The sequence below is a fragment of the Dromiciops gliroides genome, chromosome 6 (assembly GCF_019393635.1).
Source record: "Dromiciops gliroides isolate mDroGli1 chromosome 6, mDroGli1.pri, whole genome shotgun sequence".
Lineage (NCBI taxonomy): Eukaryota > Metazoa > Chordata > Mammalia > Microbiotheria > Microbiotheriidae > Dromiciops > Dromiciops gliroides.
Genome location: NC_057866.1, coordinates 68,033,879 through 68,053,084, shown reverse-complemented (window position 1 = coordinate 68,053,084; position 19,206 = coordinate 68,033,879). Strand labels below are relative to the sequence as shown.

Genomic DNA, 19,206 nt, shown 5'->3' with positions numbered 1-19,206 from the left:
TCTGGGCACCAAGGTTTAAAAACAGCATCGATCAGTTGGCAAGTTTCATGGGAATAGTAATTTGGATGATGAAGGGTCTTGAATTCCTGAAATGGGAGGATTTATTTAAGAATTAGGCATGTTTAACGTGGAAGAAGTTAGAAGACAATCGCTCTGTTTCAAGTATTTGAAGAGCTGACCTGTGGTAGAAGGATTCATTAGAGCCCCAGAGGGTAGAACGCGCAACAGTGGACAGAAGTTGCAGAGACAAATTTAGTTTTGATTTCAGGAAAAACTTTTCTAACAATTAGAGCTGTCCACAAGTGAAACGAGCTGCCTGTAGAGGTGGTGGGCGCCTTTTCCTTGGAAGTTTTCAAGCAGAGGCTAGATGGCCACTTGTTTTATAATATGTCTTGCTGGGGATTCCTTTGGACTGTGGATTGGGATAAATGGCCCCCAATGCCTCAATTCTCCGATTTTGTGATTCTTTTATTCTCTTTGAAGGTCTAGATAGCTATCTAGTCTTTTCAGTTGCACAGAGCCCATTAGCACTGGTCTGCCGCATCCAGTATGCTGGGCCATACATTATTCATAACTCAATAGGTATGTGCTGAGGTAAATAATATTTAAATGGACATATAAACTTTCCCCACAATGTCTCTGGAGACTTTACTTGCTTGCTCTTAACTGCAAAAGTGGAAGGCTCCTGCTTTCCATTTTTCATCTTTGGCCCTAGTGATGTGACTGACCCATCTTCCTTCTCTTTGTGCTTCCCCCATGACATTTTCTCTTCCTCTTCTTGGCTGTGGGTTGTACCTACCCAACACCTATCGTGCCTCTTTTGATTGGCTTCTGTGTGATACTCATTTTTAAGTCTGTGGAGAATGTTGTATTCTAATTTTTGCTGCCATACAGCAAAACTAGTAGAATATTGGCATTATCAAGATTAAACTTTGTTTCTGGAGGAAGCCTGGCCAATAAAGGAGCTTTACAATTTCCTGAGGTATCTAGGTGGTACAGAGGATAGAGTGCTGTAAGGGGCTAAAATTCTAGCTCGTCTGTCTAAAATATCTAATGAGTGGTCGCCAATAAACCATAAGCTTTAGCGAGAGTTAGACTTTTAAGCATTTGTTAAGGAGAATAAGAATTTGGTGAAGAGAAATCTATCTATCTCCGGGAGCTACAGTTCTCCTGCTCCGCTCTCCATGAGAGTCCTGGTGAAAGAGAGCGCCAGCCTCGACCCCTCCTCCTCCCACAAGCAAACGACTTCCTGACACCAAAGAAAAGCCACATGTCTTGTCTTCAGGAGCCTTCTCCTCATGGCTGAGCTTTCCTACAGTCTCCAGCAGGTGGCATCATTCCAATCATTACAGTGCTGACCCTGGAGTCAGGAGTCATCATCATGAGTTCAAATTTGACCTCAGATGCTTGCTCGCCTTGTGACTCTGTGCAAGTCACTTGACCCTATTTGCCTCAGTTTCTTCATCTGTCAAATGAGCTGGAGAAGGAAATGGTAAATCACTCCAGTATCTCTGCCAAGAAAACCCCTAAAACAACTGAAGAATAACAACAATTTCCTGAAGGTAGTCCAGCCTCATCTCTTTCTGTTCTGTGCTAGGCTCAACTCATCCATTTGTTCTGTTTGCCTCTTCCAAATATAAAAACAAATGGAAAAAAATAATAGATTATCAAACAGTGCATGGAAGGCAATGGATATTTTAATACTTAGCTCCACAAAGCATAAGATATTCCAAAGTCACACAAGGATTATTTTTTGCTTCTTTTACCACAAATTGATCATTATCTGCAGCTGATTCTTCGTTCTCATACAACTGCCTTGAGGTAGCAAAAAGATCATCAAACAACCTCTGTACAGGGAGAGGAAAATAGTGCTATTTGGTTCATAATAGCAACCACAACTTATAAATTGCAGGCCTTTTTTTTTTTTTTTAATTTTATTGCTTAAGCTTTTCTGGCCTACTTCAGTCTTGGTGATGAAGTACCACCTGTTTCTGGTTGCTTTACTTTAATTTAGTTTGTCTTTTGTTGTTTTGCAAAAGTTTCCAGTTGTGCTGCAGATTTGAGATTTTTACTGTCTCCAGTTTGCATTCAGTATTTAGAAACTCATTCATGATTGCTGTTACTGTTTTCCACTCGGGTCCCAACCAGCAAAATTGTGTAGTCTTAAGCATCACCTTAGTGCTAATAGGTTGGAATATTTCAGGACTTAACAAGGCCATATAATTTTAGAACAGAAAGGAATCTTGAGATCAGCGTAGTGAAGTGACAAGAACATTGCATTTGGAGTCAGAGGACTTAGGTTCAAATCCTGCTTTTGACTGACATTTAACTGTGTTACCTTGCCCAAAGCACTTAACTTCTTGGGCTTCAGTTTTTTAATGTGTAAAATCTGGGGGTTGAAACTCCCACCACCAAGTTTACAGGTGAGGAAACTGAAGTCTAAATGGTGATGAGATTTACTCCCACTCCCACCCCCCAAATCTTACAGTGAATTAATGGCAACACTGATACTTAGAGTCTAGGTTTACTGATTCCCAATCCAAAGCTTTTCCCACTGTACCACAGTGCTTCCTCTTTAGTAAATTCTTGTCACTTGATTCAACTTTCATATTAATATTGACTATGGATTGAAAGTGACTTGGGGCGGCTAGGTAGCACAGTGGATAAAGCACCGGCCCTGGAGTCAGGAGTACCTGAGTTCGAATCCGGCCTCAGACACTTAACACTTACTAGCTGTGAAACCCTGGGCAAGTCACTTAACCCCAATTGCCTCACTAAAAAAAAAAAAAAAAAAGAAAGAAAGAAAGTGACTAATAAAATTGCCCAAGGTACTGAATCTCATCCTAAGCCCTAGTTCCCATAGTGAGTTGAGGTGATTTTAGTGGTAGTTTGTGGTCTGGTAGTTCTTTTAATGTTTTTAGCCTTTACAATTAAGAAGGAGCATCATCTATCAAAACTGGTTTTGCTTCTTAAATGACTTTGATGCTTGGCCAACATTTTTCCCCCCTCCCATAAGTTAGTTGATAATTAAGAAATTCTTCATTAGCTTCAGGTTCTTTTGTGTATATGTGGTGAGGAGGGTGGGAATGTGAGAGGCTAGGATTAGAAAGTTTAGATAACTATGGAGTGAGATAAACTATTAAATGATTTTAAAGAGTAGAGGGCCCTTCTTACATTTTTGGTTATACTCATGTATTGAGAAGGCAGGAGATGGATAAGCCAGATAAATGTAGCTGACTAAGTTTTAGATGAGTTTTGACAGTAAGGACATGGAAAGAACAGCAGACTTGACAGTAAGAGAGCAGTGATAAAATTTAGTGGGCAAGCTAACATTGGGCCCAAGGACAACCTAAAGTTAAAAATTGAGTCTGACCAATGGTGTTACCAAGGAACTGACAGTTGGGGAAAAGATATGTGTCCATGCCTTTTTACAAACATCCAGATGGAAATATGTAGGCAGTGAAAGAATTAAGTTTCAAATTTCCATATGTTAACAGCGAAATTCATGGGTACAGAAAAAAGCCACTAAAAGGCTTCCATTTAAAATGATTATTGATTCACTTTATTAAGTTCTCCATGGTATTACTTTAATACTTTGGTGCATTTAAAATGATAGGCAATAAGATTCAGAGTCAAAAGACCCGGGTTCGAACTGCCACTTAGCAGTTTTGTGACTTTTAGCAAATTATGTAACTATGACAACCATGACTTTCCATGTCTGTAAAAAGGACATGATAATCATCCTTGATGTGGCAACCTCACAGACTTATCTTAAGGGTCAAGAGAGTGTAACATTCCTTTATATTTATAGAGCATTTTTATAGTTTTATGTGGTGATATAATTTTAAATGATTCAGTTAAAAAAATAATTTGCACATAGTTTTCCAGGAATGTGTCTGTTTCACGAAATGTCACAGTTACTGAATTTGTATCCAGGTTTTAAGTATGTTATGGTTGATGGAGCAAATTGTCCAAAAAGCAGTTAAATCACTTCTTCATTCTTTATTGAACATTTTTTTCTCATAATATAGTAATAGGTAGCTAGGGAAGAAATATGTTTACAGAATTAGAATTAATTTACTAAGAAAAATTATACTACATAGCAAATGCACATCTATAAGATATATAAGACTTCTTTACTGTCTGGCAAAGTCTATTTTATCCATCTTGGTAGTAGATCTCTTTAAATTTAGAAGAAAATTACTTAGTTTTAAAAAGAAAACAAAAACAAAGTTTCATAAACTTAAGAAAAAAAACCACAGCCAACCCTTTCACTTTATAAACATGCCTACAAATGACTAGATAGTCTCCAATTTGATGTTTCATTTAAAAAAAAAACAACAGTTTGAACTCACAATTTTTAATATGCTTTTCTTCTCCCCCAAAGGTTGAGCAAGATTTTAATTTCTAATAAATATGACTTAAGAATTCAGCCTATTCCAAAACTTTTAATTAGCATTTTTGTATTAGCAAACAATGTAGAAAGATGAGTTTTGTTACCAATTAAATCAAAATTACTTTGCTTAAATGTTTAATACTCATTTTAACCTTTTTCTAGTAATGGGTTTTTTTCCCCTTGTTTGATTTCTTCTTTTTTTTTTTCACCTAGAGTATTTTTAGCCAGAAAGCTGTTTAGATGGTGTTGTTTTGATAACTTTATTCTTGTTTGACCTTGATACATTTGTGGTTATACTTCCTTAACAGGTTGGTGAACATAGGAGTAAATGCATATAGTGTGAGGGAAACAATATTACACCTTCACCAGAAGTTAAGAGGAAGTACTTATTCTATGTGTATACAGCTTCTTCAAGGGGATTAAAATATATAGTATTCTGAGTATAGGATAATACATAAATCCATTGTGCTCTCCATTGCATATAAAAGCTACTTAGTAGGTTACTCCAGATCCTTATGGATTGCAGGATATATTACTATCTCAATGCCATTTACAGGTAAGAAGAACTAATATAGCTAGAATACTATCATGTTTTTGAATAACTTTATTCATGATTTTGTAAATTAGACTATAATAATTGCACCTTTCCTTAGCCATAGTGAGATTGAGTTAATGTAAATTATAGTACCTTTAACTGTAAGATAAAATTGAAGTCCTTGTTTCTTAGGAACATGAACTAAATTATAGTGAAATATATAGGCTAGTTCAAAATTATATGATGGCATTTGTATTCTGAGTATATAGCTTTCTATAGAATCATAGCTTCACATTGTTATTTTTAGGTTATAGAGATAGTTAAATGTCTTATTTTTCTCTCCTAGACTATAGAAAAATGAAGGGAATTTTTAGGCACTTACCAGATGTTCATTGGATGAACTAATGGAGTTATTGGTCAACTAACATCTATTAAAGATGGAAAATGTATTGGAATATTTCCAGCTGGAAATTATTTTTTAAATTATGTTAAAATATAAAATTTTAACTTTTTTAAAAATAAGAAAACAGTTTTAAATTTTAAAATATTTGGACTAAATATATGTATGGAGAAGACCATTTCGCAACTGTATTATTCTATCAAGTTGTTATTTTTGTTATGTTTTAAGCAACATTTTTGGTAAGGACTGTTTAAGTTAGGCTTTACAAAAAAGACTAATACTTCATTTAATAAGCTCTCTTATTGCATTTTAAAATATACATATATTTTAAAAATATATCTGCTTCTGAAACACATTTCACAGTATAGTTTAAAGTTGGTTGAATCCAGACCTATCAATAGAAATGATGTTATTTTAAAGCAGATTTGCAAATAAGGATAAAAATGTGTGCTGTAACAGCTCTTCCCTAGGTAAATAAAAGCAAAGAGCATGAATAATGTGTAAAGTTTTATCAATTCTTCAATAATTCTGACAGTCGATAAGTTACTTTTTCTAGATAACATTTAATTTGGGATAACATTTTATGAATCATTTAGTACACTAACCAGAAAACTTTAAATAAATTCATATTTTAATAAAAGGTCAGTTGATTGATTTTTTTTTTTGATGTCTGTAAGATTAGATAGTATGACTCAGAGTTCCCATTCAATTATATGAAAAATATTTCTGACAAGCTTCATATAAATCAATTTAAGGTACAAATTTTAAAATATGTTGCATTGATTAAGTACATACATAAGTAATCAGAGTTCTGAAAATCTTCCTGTTCCTTTGTTCATTTTGCTATTTTTTTTTAAACAAAGACCTTACATTTTCAAAAAAATGAAAATTAGTTGGTTTCTTAGGAAATGATTGTTGCCTTGTTATGCTGGCATTCAACAATATACCATGTAGGTATTTTGTGCCTTTCTGCCTTTGACAATAGTAACAATCTCTCCGTTCCTTGCTATCATTCTGTTATACTACAAAGTGTAAACATAGTTAATTTGGCTGAAGTATAACCAAATTAGTTTTTTAAAAATACTGATCTTAACAAACACCTTCATTTTATTGATACAGAAATTGAGGCCAGAGAAAAGAAAAACACTTGCCTACAGATAGTTAATGACTAAGATGGAATATCAAAATTGCCAAATCCAGTGGCCTTTTCTCAGCCTTTGTTCATTTAACAAATTAATTTATTCAGCTAACAAGTACTTATGAAGTGCTTGCTGTGCAGAGCTTTTATACTAGGCATTATTAGTTAATACATAGTTCCTTGCCTTCATGGAGCTTATAGTCTAGTAAAGAAAGGGGTAACAAGTGCTATTGAAAATTGCAAAACCGAGTAGTACTTTGACTTCCTGTGGAAAGTCATTAACAGGTAAGGTAGAGTCAGGGGAAGTGGGTTAAAAAATATTTTATTGGAAGAAGCTACATTTGAGTTGATCTTGATGGGATAAGAAGGGAATATATCCCAACAATTGGGTATAGTGTGAACAAAGGCACAGGACAAAAAAATAGATGAATTTGGCTATACTGTTTTTGCATAAGGTAGGACTGATGCAGTGTTGTAGGGGGCTTTGACTACACCAGCCAAAGGAATTTGAATTTTACTTGTACCCAGTAGTCATTTAGGATTCATTAACAAAGGAATGACATCATCAGATTTATGCACATACACTAAAAGATTATTCTGACATTCTAAATCCTCTACAATTTGGTTTTCAACTCAACATTAAACTGAGACTGAAGTTTCCAAAGTTACCAGTGATCTTTTAATTGCCTTTATAGCCTTTGACACTGTTGGTCACCCCTCCTCCTCTCCTCTGGTTTTCTGTGACCATGCTCCTTGGTTCTCTTCCTCCCGCTCTTACTGCTTTTTATTCTGCTTTCCTGGCTCTTCTTCCAGGTCAAACTTATCAACTTCAGATTTCCCCCAGGGCTCTGGAGGAAAGGAGCTAGGTAATAGGTTCAACAATCATTTCTATTCTGATGATTCCAGACTATTTAAGTAGCCTTAACCTTTTCCCTGGATTTTTATTGGACCAACTGCTTCTGGAACATCTCAAACCAAGTGTTCCCTAGACATCTCACTTTGAATATATTCGAAACAAAATTCATGATTTTTCCTCCCATATGTTCTCCTCTTCCTGTTTATGACTCAGTTCAGATATCACCTTCTGGGGGCAGATAGGTGGTGGATAGAGCACTGGCCCTGAAGTCAGGAGGACCTGAGTTCAGACACTTAATAGCTGTGTGACCCATGGCAAGTCACTTAACCCCAATTGCCTCACCAAAAACAAAACGCAAAAACAACAACCAAGTATCACCTGCAGGAGGACTTCCCTGCTCATCTTTCTCTTTCCCCCTCCTATCTGAGGTTGTCTTTCATTTACTCTACTTATTTGCTACATACATAGTTTTTTGCATGTTGTCTTCCCCATTAAAATGGGGACTATGTTTTTGCTTTTCTTTGTATCCCCAGGACTTAGCACAGCACCTGGCACATTGTAAAAGTTTAATAAATTCTTGTTGACTGATTAAAGATGGAGCAAGGGACTTGTTAAGTTATTGGGATAGTCTTGTCAACTGGAAAGAAGAAACTCCGCTAGGATGGTTGCCATCCGAACAGGGAGCAAGGATGGTATTTAGGAGACACTTGGGAGGTGGCATCAATAAGAAGTTGGTAACAAACTAGATATCAGAGATAAGGGAAGGAAGCGCATCAAAGGTGATTCAGAAGTTTTGGACATTGGAGACAGGATAGACGGTAGTCCTGTAGAAGAGAAGTAACGGTTGGGATAGGTTTGGGGAGAAAGAGAAGCTGTTCCATTGAGAAGTGTTGAGTTTGAGGTGTTGTTAGCATATCTGGGCAGAAATGCCCCCTTTGAATTGTATGGGTTAGATGAAATTGCAGCCCTGAAGGTGGGAATCTGAAGTTTTTTCAGGGATAATAGCTGAAGCCATGGGAACTGAAGAGATTACCAGAGAGAAAGTGTAGAAGCTTTTGTCCAGGGAAGAGAGACTAACTTGTAAAAGGAGTTGTTCTGCAATGTCTCAGCAGTTAGAGAAGGATGAAGAGGGATGAGCACTGAGGATTGTCAGGTGACTGTGGCTTTTGTGAAGTAGTTTAGTGTTGGCGATGGAGACCCTTTTTGCAAGAGGTTGAGGAAGTGACTTTTTCAAAAAGTTTAGCAGAGAAAAGAACTAGATTGGTAGCTGAATTGGCTAGATGGGTGAAGGGAAGGCTGAATATATTTGTAAGCAGATGAGATGCAACTGGGAGAAAAGTTGAAGGTAAGTTCATGAGAGAGCAGACCACTGCTGAAGTAAAGTGATGGAAGGGAATAGAATTCAAGGATGAAGGAAAGAGAATGACTAGAGGGAAGGAGGAGAGAGGGGCTAAAGATAAGGAGATGTTTTGTACAATGGAAGAAAGCTGAGGAAACAAATATTAGTTAATCTCAATCTTCTCAGTGTATTAAGAGGTCAGTTCTTCCACTGTAAAAGAAAAGAAACAGAAAATGATAAGTTTGAAATGATAAAAGAAAAGAAATATTTTGAAAATGATAATGATATTCTTTCTATCAGAATAGAAAAAAAAAAATAGCAGCAAGGTTCCCAGCTGGTATAGTCCATAAATATGTACTGGAGTAAATCAATCTATTTGACATAACTTCTTCACCTATTTCCAGTAGCACATGAACAAGATTAATCAGATGGAGAAGTACCCAAAGACGTAGGTTGAGAACAGCAAAAAGTAGGATAGTATTCTCATCTTCTTTCACCTGTCTGTAGCATTTGACATTAACCTCTCTCACAAGCTCTTTTCTCTTGGCTTCTGTAACATCACATCATCCTGAATATTCTATGCCTATGATCATTCTTTCTCTGTCATTATAATTCTTCTTTATCCCACTCTCTTAATATAGACATTTCCCAAAGTGCTCTTTATCCCATCTCTCTTGGTGATCTCATGTACTACCATGGTTTCATTTCTCCTCTCTACATAGTCTCCTCTCTTAAGTCTAAATCTTCACTGTTGATCAAGATTCAGACTTGTTTGAAATGCCAAACCGAGCTCATTTTCTTACCCCTCAAACTTGTTCTTTCTTCTTGCCTATAACTGTCATTGAGCCACCATCTCCTCAGTCATTTACATTTTGTAACTTTGAAATCATCTTTGATTCTGTCCCTTAAATAGTGTCCCTAAATCCTGTGGATTCCAAACCCATAATAATTCTTCCATCTCTTTCCTTAACTGTTACAGGATGTGTCATGGTCTAGTGAAAAGATTCCTAGAGCCAGCCTTTTCGATTCTGTCACTTCTGACCATTTGTCTAAGAGTAAGCTGTTTATCCTCTTTGAGTTTCAATTTCCTCATCTTTAAATTTGGTATAATAATTTATATTACCTTCTTTTTGTTAACTGTTGAATGACCTATGAGTTTTTTATTCCATTTGAGCCTAGCAGGTTCCTGGACCCAAGTTAGGCCCAGAGGTATTGTGAAGAAAGTGCTTTGTTTCTTAGGCCTTCCTGACTTCAATAGATTTTCTAGCCTCTCATCTCTGCCTTTTTCTATTTTACTTAACACAAAACTTCATCATTAATCTTTCTAATGGATAGCTCTGATCAAGGCATTCCACTACTCAGAAATCTTTAGTGACCTACCATTGCCTACAAAATAAAACCCCAAACTCATGGGCATATTTGAGGCCTTTCACAATCTTGAACCTATATATCTTTCCAGCCTTAACTTGTTGGTACCTGGTCTTTCTACTCCCTGTCTAACTAACTACTCCTTAGGATCTTTTTGCTGGATTTTCATTGAGGCTAAAACCCCTAACTGTAGATGTTCCCTAAGTCTCTGTCCTGTATCTTTTTTCCCTCTATGCTATTTTGCTTGGTGATTTCATCTTCTCCTGTGGATTCAATGATCATTTCTATGCAGATGATTCTCAGATCTGTTTGTCAACCCTTACCTCTCTCTTGCCCTCCAGTCTCTCATTTATAACTGCCTATTGGGCATCTTAAACTCAACATGTCCAAAATTGAATTCATCCTCTCAGCCACCCTGCTGGCAACCTAGGAGACATCACTCCTCACTTTGACTCTCCTGCACCCACCCCTGTCCAGTCTATTGCCAAGTTACATCAATTCTATATCTACAAGATTCCTAGTATATATAGTGCCTTTTCTCCTCTGACACTGCCTTCACCTTGGTGTGGTCCTCATGTCACCTTATACCAGCATTATTGCAGTAGCTCTCTGATTGGTCTCCTTACCTTGTCTTCCTTTAAGCCAGCCCATCCTTCACTCATCTGTCAGTGATTGGGGCGGGGGTGGTGGTGGTGGTGGTGGTGGTGGTGGTGGTGGGAATGAGGCTTAAGTGACTTGACTAGGGTCACACAGCTAGAAACTGTCAAGTGTCTCAGGCTGGATTTGAACTCAGGTCCTCCTGAATCTAGGGCCAGTGCTTTATCTACTGCACCACCTAGCTGCCCCTTTCTATTTTTCTAGTTTTTCTTGAACTGTACTCCCTACTTCAATTCTATGTTAATGGCCTCCTTATTGTTCTCAAACAAGCTGTCCTCAATACTTGGAATTCCCTCTTTTCTCACCTCTCCCTCCTGGTGTCTTTTAAGTTTCAGCTACCATCTTACCTTCTGCAAGAAGCCTTTCCCTGTCCTCCTTAATGTTAGTGCTGTGTAATTTAAGATTCTAAATGTGGATTCTAATGTGTTCCCCCAGTTTGGGGGAAACTGACTAAAAATCACTGATAAAACGAGTTTAGGTTTTTAAGGGTTTATTGGAAAATAGAAAGAAAAAGATTGAGAACAGAATTCTAACAGTCTGGCATTCCTATCTTTCCTCAAATCTCCTGTGAAGTCCTCTGCCGCCACCACCATCAAGTCCGGAAGCCAAAAGGGCCAGCGCCCTCTGCGCAGGCTCCCTTTCCTCCTTCCTGTCTCCTCCCAGACCATAGGAGGCTCCTCCAGTTGATTGGCTGGTAGACTTGATAGACAGCACACATGAGCAAGCGTCATTTCCTGACGCCAAGGAAAAGCCACAATGCCTCTGAGGCATTTTCCTCATGGTGGAGCTCTCCACAGCAAGTCTCCAGTAGGTGGCGTCATTCCAATCATTACAGTGCCTTCCCACTAAGATTATGTCCAATGTATCTTCTATATCTTATTGGTACATAATTGTCTGCATGTTATCTACCCCATTAAATGTTAGCTCTTTGAGAATAGGAGTTATTTTTACCTTTCTTTGTAACTGTAGCACTTAGCAGAGTGCCTGACATCTAATAGGTACTTAATAAATGCTTGTTAACTTAACTTGACTCTTACCTATTTCAGCCAGGCTGGACCAGTTACATCCTCTTGAAGCTTTGTTTTTATGATTTCCTCCCCATACCTGGAATACTTTTGGGCCCACCCTTCCAGCTTCTGCCTTTAACATCTTATCCTTCCAGACTTAGTCAGATGTTAGTTTTACCATGAAACTTGACCTGATCATATTCTTGCCCAGGTGGAGGAAACTTCTCAAACATGTAATTATCCCAGTCACACAGGCCATAAACTGCCTCTCTCTTTTATTCTTTTCCCCATATCCAGTCGTTCATCAGATTCTGTCATTGATACTTTATAAATTGTTTTTCATATATTCCTTAGAAACATCATCATTTTGGCCCATATTCCTGAACTATCAAATTCTTCTCCAGTCCTGCCTTCACGCTCTTCATCTGTCTTTGCTTATCACTTCACATTAGTCCTCTATCAGTTTTATAACATCAGGTCCCTATTCAAAACCTTGGCTGCCTTCCCACTCACTGCCTTACGATAAATCCTAACTAACGTTTCCAACATTATTTCCTACTATTCACCATCATTTGACCTTATGTTTTAGTCAGACGGGATTTCTTGAAATGTAATTGAACAGAATTCCTGTGTGAAGAATTGTGTTCCAGACACAAAACAAAACAGACCCTGACCTCTGGGGCCTTACATTCTCCTAGAGGTAAATGGTATCCTGGAGACGCTAACATGTACTTACATAAACATGATGGAGATTGAAGTAGGACAGAGCACTAACCAATGGGGGATCCGTGAAGGAGGGAGTGATTAACTTGAACTTTGAAAATCAAGTAGGAGAAGATTCCACGTCTTAGAAAAGACTTGTAGAAAAGAACGCTCTTTTCCTGATGCTATACCCTCTGTCTATAATAACCCCAACCCCATAACAATATTTCTAAGATTTATATTATTACTTATGTGTAAAAATCCTTTTGTAACTTTTTTTGGGTAACTTCTTTTAGACTGATGATACATTGCCCATAAACTTTAGACTGGGTTTTTGTTTTCATCTCTGTACCTGATTGAGAAACTAGAAATCAAAATTATATTAGATTCACCTGAAGTATGACATTGGGGCTAGATGCTATGGGTAAATGATCTTGATTAAATGGGTTCATGGAATGATTCAAGAATTTGAAATGTGTCTAGGGCAGTCCTTGCTCCATATCTTCCAACCTATTTGAACTCTTTAGGTTATTGAAGATCCCTGTCTCCATTAATAAAATCCTTGGGCTTATAGCAGAATTAAATTGGTCTCCAGGAGTTTTATTAGGAGTTTTTATTGTATTTAGGGCTTTATTGAATACTTACCTTAACATTAATGCAAAATGATAGTATGGCACATCGATAAAGTGGTTTGAATTTGGAGTCAAAGGACCTGGGTTCAATTATGCCATACTCCTTCAATTTCCTTATCTGTAAAATGAATGGTTTTGACTAGATGACCTCTGAGGTTCCTTGTTAACTCTAAAACTGTGATTCTATGTGCCTAGGAAAAGAATATACGTAAGGATATTTTGTTAAAATGTATTTAGAATTGTATGTCATTTTGACTCTGAATTTACTAAGCATTTACTTATTACTATGCAGTTTTTTTCATTATGTTCCAGAATATTTTTAACAGACTTTGAAAATAGTGTATGTTATAGGAAGTAAATAGTAAAACAGGGAAAGGGATAATGGTTTTACTATGAAATGTATTCTCCAAGTTGTTTTACATTATTTTACTTTTTTTTTCCCTGTAGGAAATTTGGTGAACGGCCTCAACCTAAACGACTCACTAGGTAAGAATTCCATGATTTACTCTTTAAATAAAAATATATCCTTAACAGAAGGAAACTGATGGCACAGCAGGATGATGTGACCTCCCTCAAGTCACAGGGCCAGTAAATGTCCAGTCTTCAACTTAGAATCAGTTCTTGGGACTCCAAAGTACAGTGTTTTTTCCATTATTTGCCTCTGTACAAATGCCATGCTATTTGATGTTTCCCATATTAATGACACACTCAGAGTATTTTACTTAAACAAAAATCAAAACGGTTATTCTTTGACTTCAGCACCTGTGCCATTTTGACTATTGAGTAAATTTTCCTTCTTTCAGTTAAATTAGAGATAACAAATTTCCTTTTAAGCTGTAATTTTATATTGTGTAGTACATAGGCCTTTGTACTTTTGATCCACCAACTTAAGAGTAATCTAATCATGTGTCCCACCACTTTTGGGACCTTTTTCATTTTGCTATTCAGGCTCCGGTGTTCTCAATGAAATCACTGAGTGTAATGCAGTTTAATTGGGAGCTAACCTTTTGTTATATTGACTATATTGTAGAATGTATTCCAATAGTGTTGGCATTACAGTATATCATTAGACAGAAATTCAGTGTTTTATTTCCCCAAAGCTAAAACCAAAAAACCCCACAAAGCTCCCCACAGAAATCATATGATTAGCATTCATCCAGAATGAGTTTAATCTTTATCCAGATATTTTTCCTCCACTCCCTATTTTATTTGTCTTTTCTCCTATTTTTGCAAGAGGCTGTTATTTTTTTCTCCCGCTCACTAATTTCTCTGCTTCTGGATGCTTCGTTTTTTGGTTTGCAGCAGTAGCTTCTTTACTGACAGTAAAAGGAAGAATGCTTAAAGAGTGTTAACCACAGTTAAATTCTTTGACCACTACTTCAGCTGCTTTAGTCCAAAATATGTTAGTTATTGCAGCAGGATTTGCACGTAATGTGATTCCACTGATTACTGTTGGATAAAGAAGGTAAAATTCTATGATTAACAGTACTAAAGGCAAATTCTCTTTTAACTCTCTGTAGGAAAGACCCTTACTTTTTATGTTATACTGAAGTTTTGTGGTATTTAATTTTTTTTTTTTTAGTGAGGCAATTGGGGTTAAGTGACTTGCCCAGGGTCACACAGCTAGTAAGTGTTAAGTGTCTAAGGCCGAATTTGAACTCCTGACTCCAGGGCCGGTGCTCTATCCACTGCGCCACCTAGCTGCCCCGGTATTTAATATTACATGAAATAAGGATATTAATGGAGGCTTAAAAATATTTGCTATGTAAATTTTTGTTGTTGTTAAAAAATAATTTGTATTACTGGGTTTTAAACTGAGTGAAAACTTTGACCTGATGATATTCTGACTTTAGTCAAATCCTTTTTCCTTCTTGTTGACAATTTTTTTTTTATGATTAAAAATAAAAACAACAGTGCCCAATTGACTTGTCTTTGTGCTGTTACAGCAAGTGTTCTCAATTTTGCTTTAAAATTTATTTATTTGGTTATTTTGTCACAGACACCATGGGCAGTCTGGGGAAACACATGGATCTCTTTTCAGCTGCATAAAACAATGTACATAACAATTACAAAGGAAACCAATCATATTGAAATAGTTATTAATTTTTTTAAATTTCTTAAACATCAGGTTAACAACCCCTCCTTTTGTTGCTAGGATTTGGAACTGAAAGAGACCTTAGAGATCACCTAATCTATTACAGCTGCCTCACTTTACATATCAGGAAACTGAGGTTCATAAAGGTTAAATGATTTGACCAGGGTCATAAAGACCCTACACAACAGAAAGAAGATTTGAATCCATGTCTTCCAATCCTAAATCCAGCATTCTTCATTACCGCTGCTGGTTTGAGGTAGAAGAGAAAGACAGTCAGTAAATTATCCATTCATATTTTCACTATGGTCTAGATATATAAACTCTGTTGCCTTACAATTACAGTGTTGGTATTAGAAATTGTAGAGATTGCCAAAGTGTAAATGTAACAAGTGGTAAACCAGGGTAGTAATAAGAATATGTAATGGTAGAAGAACATTGTGCATAGGCTAGAGAGGCTCCTGTGTATATTGGCCATTTCCAATTATCAAGCGTAGTTTCCTCAAAATTTTAATTCTGGGCCTATTGTTTAATCAGCAATTCTTAGTTATATTGATAATATATCCTAATTAAATGCTGTTGTGTCTATTGTCTCACCTCCTTCCTTCATAGACTACTTATTTCTGTTGTTCAGGTTTCCTAGCGGTTTTTTAATTGTCAGTAGCTGGGATGTATTATAGGTTACAAGTTGATTGAGCATAAAGATCAACAACAATTTTTTTTAAATTTCAGGTCTTGACCAATAGCACTTTTTGACAGGGGGAGTAGGGCAATGAGGGTTAAGTGACTTTTCCAGGGTCACACAGCTAGTGTCAAGAGTCTGAGGCTGGATTTGAACTCAAGTCCTCCTGAATCCAAGGCCAGTGCTTTTATCCACTGTGCCACCTAGCTGCTCCAACCAACAGCACTTTTAAAAAATGATGTCAGTCGCTGTTGTATGTGAGAAGCAATCTAGGAAGATACTGCTTTTACATCACAGCAAAATTAATCTTCCTTTTCTTAAGCCTTTCCTTTAGCACTCTCTAGCTGCTGTCTTATAGCTTCATTACTATAGTTCTAGACAGAATTAGAGTCTCTTCTAGTGCATCCCCTTCCTCAGCATTCATTCAGTTTTCATGCTAATGAAATTGCTTTCTACAAGGTTAACAAAAGACCATTTAATTGCCAGATTGCTAAATCTATTGGTCTTTTCTCAGTCCTCAACCTCCTTAATTTCTGACATCATCTGATATTTTTCACTGCTCCTAGTGGGGCAGCTAGGTGGTGTAGTGAATAGATCACTGGGTATAGAATCAAGAAGATTTATCTTCACAAGTTCATATCTGGTCCCAGACACTTAACTAGCTGTGTGACCCTGGGCAAATCACTTTACCCTGTTTGCCTCAATGGCAAACCATTCCAGTATCTTTGCCAAGAAAACCCCAAATGAGGTCACAAAGAGTTGGACACAACTGAAAAACAACTGAATAGCAACTCCCCCTCCCCTCACTTGATCTTCCTTTGGCTTATTTGACAATGCCCTCCTCTCATTCTTCCCTAAGTTCTGGCTCCTATATCTCTCTCACTGGTTCATCTTCTCTCAAGCTCTCAGTGTGAGTACCTCATAAGACCCTGACCTCTCCCTTTTCCCTGTCCTCCCTCCATCCCCTTTGGGATCTACTATTCCTGTTGCCTCAGTTATCACTTCTATGAAAATAGCTAACCTCAATAGCTTCCCTTATTTCCATTTCCATATTTCTGTTGGATATCTCCACCTGGTTGTCTCATTGATACACCTAAATTAGCATATGTAAAATTCATCATCTTTGCCCAGAAAAACCTACCCCTCTTTCCAACTTCCTTTTTTCTGCTAAAAACAGAGCAGAAATAGAACACCTGACTCATCCAGGCTCAAAACCTCAAAGTCATCTTCCTTCTCACTCCCCGCTACATTATTCAGTTACTAAATCCTGTTGATTCCTCCCCAGTATCTCTCATTCTATCTCACCTCTTCCTCTTCAGTCATACTTCTTTCACCCTAACTTAGACTGTCATTACTTTTTTTGCTTTGACTTATAATAGTATCTTTCAATCAAGAAGCATTTATTATCATCCACGAATATACCAAGAATTGTAAGAATTGTTCTAATTATTGAGGATGGAAATACAAAAGTGATATTTAAGATGGAAATACAAAAGTGAGGTTCAAGAAATTTAACCTCAAGAAATTTTCTGTCTACAGCTTCCGTATTAAATTTTCCTTTTAAACAGGTCAGACTATGTCACTGCTCTATTGAAAAGTCTGGTATATTCCATGTAGGAAAAAATGACCAACTCCTTAGTTTGACAGTGAAGGCTCTGAACCTAGCTATAGGCTACCATTAGTGTATTATCTCACAATACTTCCCTTCATGCATTCTCAATTTGAGCTAAACTGGATTGCTGTCTGTTGTTCTCTGCTCTTACACAGTATTTCCTTCCATGTGTGCATTTATGTAGAATAATTATCTATAGATAGACCTTTTTGATAGCACACTCCATCAATTTAAAAAAAAATGAGCACTCTTTCCCCATAAGTGTATACTTAAGTATTTATAAATCACAAATGTTCTACTGTACATCATCTATATTACACAAAAATAGAGATCAAAAAGGTTGAGATAAGGACCTGTGTAACAGGACAATTTAATATGGAAGCTGTAGATAACACATTTCTTGAGGTTAAATAAGTAACCAAGGTTAAAATAAGGTCCCACTGAACTCTGAGTAGGAGTGACATGATCAGAACTGCACTTTAGGAAAACTGCTTTGGCACCTGTGTGGAGGATGCATTAGAGACCGAGACTTAGAGCCGGGAGACTGATTAGCTGATTATTGCGTAATCCAGGTAAGAAGTGATAAGGGCTTGAACAAAGGCGTTGGCTAGGTAGAGAGAAAGAGAAAGATTAGAGAAATGTGGAGGTATATATAAATAATGAGATTTGGCAACTGATTGGATTTGTGAAATGAGAGAAAGTAGATTTAGGAATGACACTAAGGTCATGAATGTGAGTTGCCAGAATGGCAGTGCCCTAGAAAGTTTGTGTTAAAGGCTAAAATTCTAGCTAAACTGTCTAAAATATCTAATGAGTGGCTGCCAATAAATTATAAGCTTTAGCAAGAGTTAGGCTTTTAAGCATTTATTAAGGAGAATAAGAATTTGGTGAAGAGAGAGAGGCTTACATTCATCTATCTATTAAAGGGAGAGCGCATTTCTAGCTCCGCTCTCAGCCAGAGTCAGAGCACCAGGCTCCCCCTTCTTCCTCCCACAAGCAGACGTCACTTCCTGACGCCCTCAGAGACCTTCACCTCATGGGTGGAGCTCTTCTACAGTAAGTCTCCAGCAGGTAGCTGGAGTCATTCCCCTCGCATTTGAAAGAAGGTAGGTTTGGGGAGAGAGAGAGAAATTGTTCTTCCATGCAGGTCCCAATCCACTCAGGCCTGCTTACCCTTTATTCACTCAAAAAGAAAGTAGATCCCAGCCCGCTGTAGAGTCAGATTGTAACTCTCCTGAGTTGTGATGCCTGAATTAGAAAGGGAGAGATTAGGAGGACTCACGATGAAGAGAAAGGGTGGAGTCTGTGTTTGTTTAAGAAATAAGGGTAGCTATGGTTTTGTTGGAAAATGTCCCCCCTGGTTAGTTGTCTCAGAAAAGGGTGGCTCACAACCTACCTTCCTACCTTGATTTGTATTAATCACACATGCCTTCTGGAAACCACTGGTGTAAACTATAACCTCATGCCTCAGATATATTCTGATCTTTACACATTGAAATCCTTATCTTCTCTCAGGTGTTGCTTCATGAAGACTTCATATCCCCCTGCCAACTCCCACCTAAAAGTCATCTCTCCTCAATTTTTCTTGTTATTTCATCTTTATTTTTCCTTTTACTATTATCATATCTTACCCTGTATCATATTTATATGTTTTACTCATCCTATGAGTTCCCTATCAGACCACAAGCTCCTTAAAGGCAAGGAGTGTATTTTGTTTTTAATTTTTGTTTCCCCAGAACTAATAGAATGCCTTGCACAGAGTAGCTGCTTAACAAATGTTTGCCGAACAT

General features: G+C 37.2%; 1 protein-coding gene across 5 annotated transcripts in view; it reads left to right on the top strand.

Moving 5' to 3' along the window:
• The window catches only part of RBPJ (recombination signal binding protein for immunoglobulin kappa J region), a 106,710-nt gene that overhangs the window by 48,373 nt on the left and 39,131 nt on the right, over positions 1-19,206 (top strand). For all 5 annotated transcript variants that reach the window (XM_043971084.1, XM_043971083.1, XM_043971082.1 and 2 more), the window contains one exon: positions 13,478-13,516. In XM_043971084.1, the coding sequence (XP_043827019.1) occupies positions 13,478-13,516 (39 nt within the window). The remainder of the gene's footprint in view (positions 1-13,477; positions 13,517-19,206) is intronic.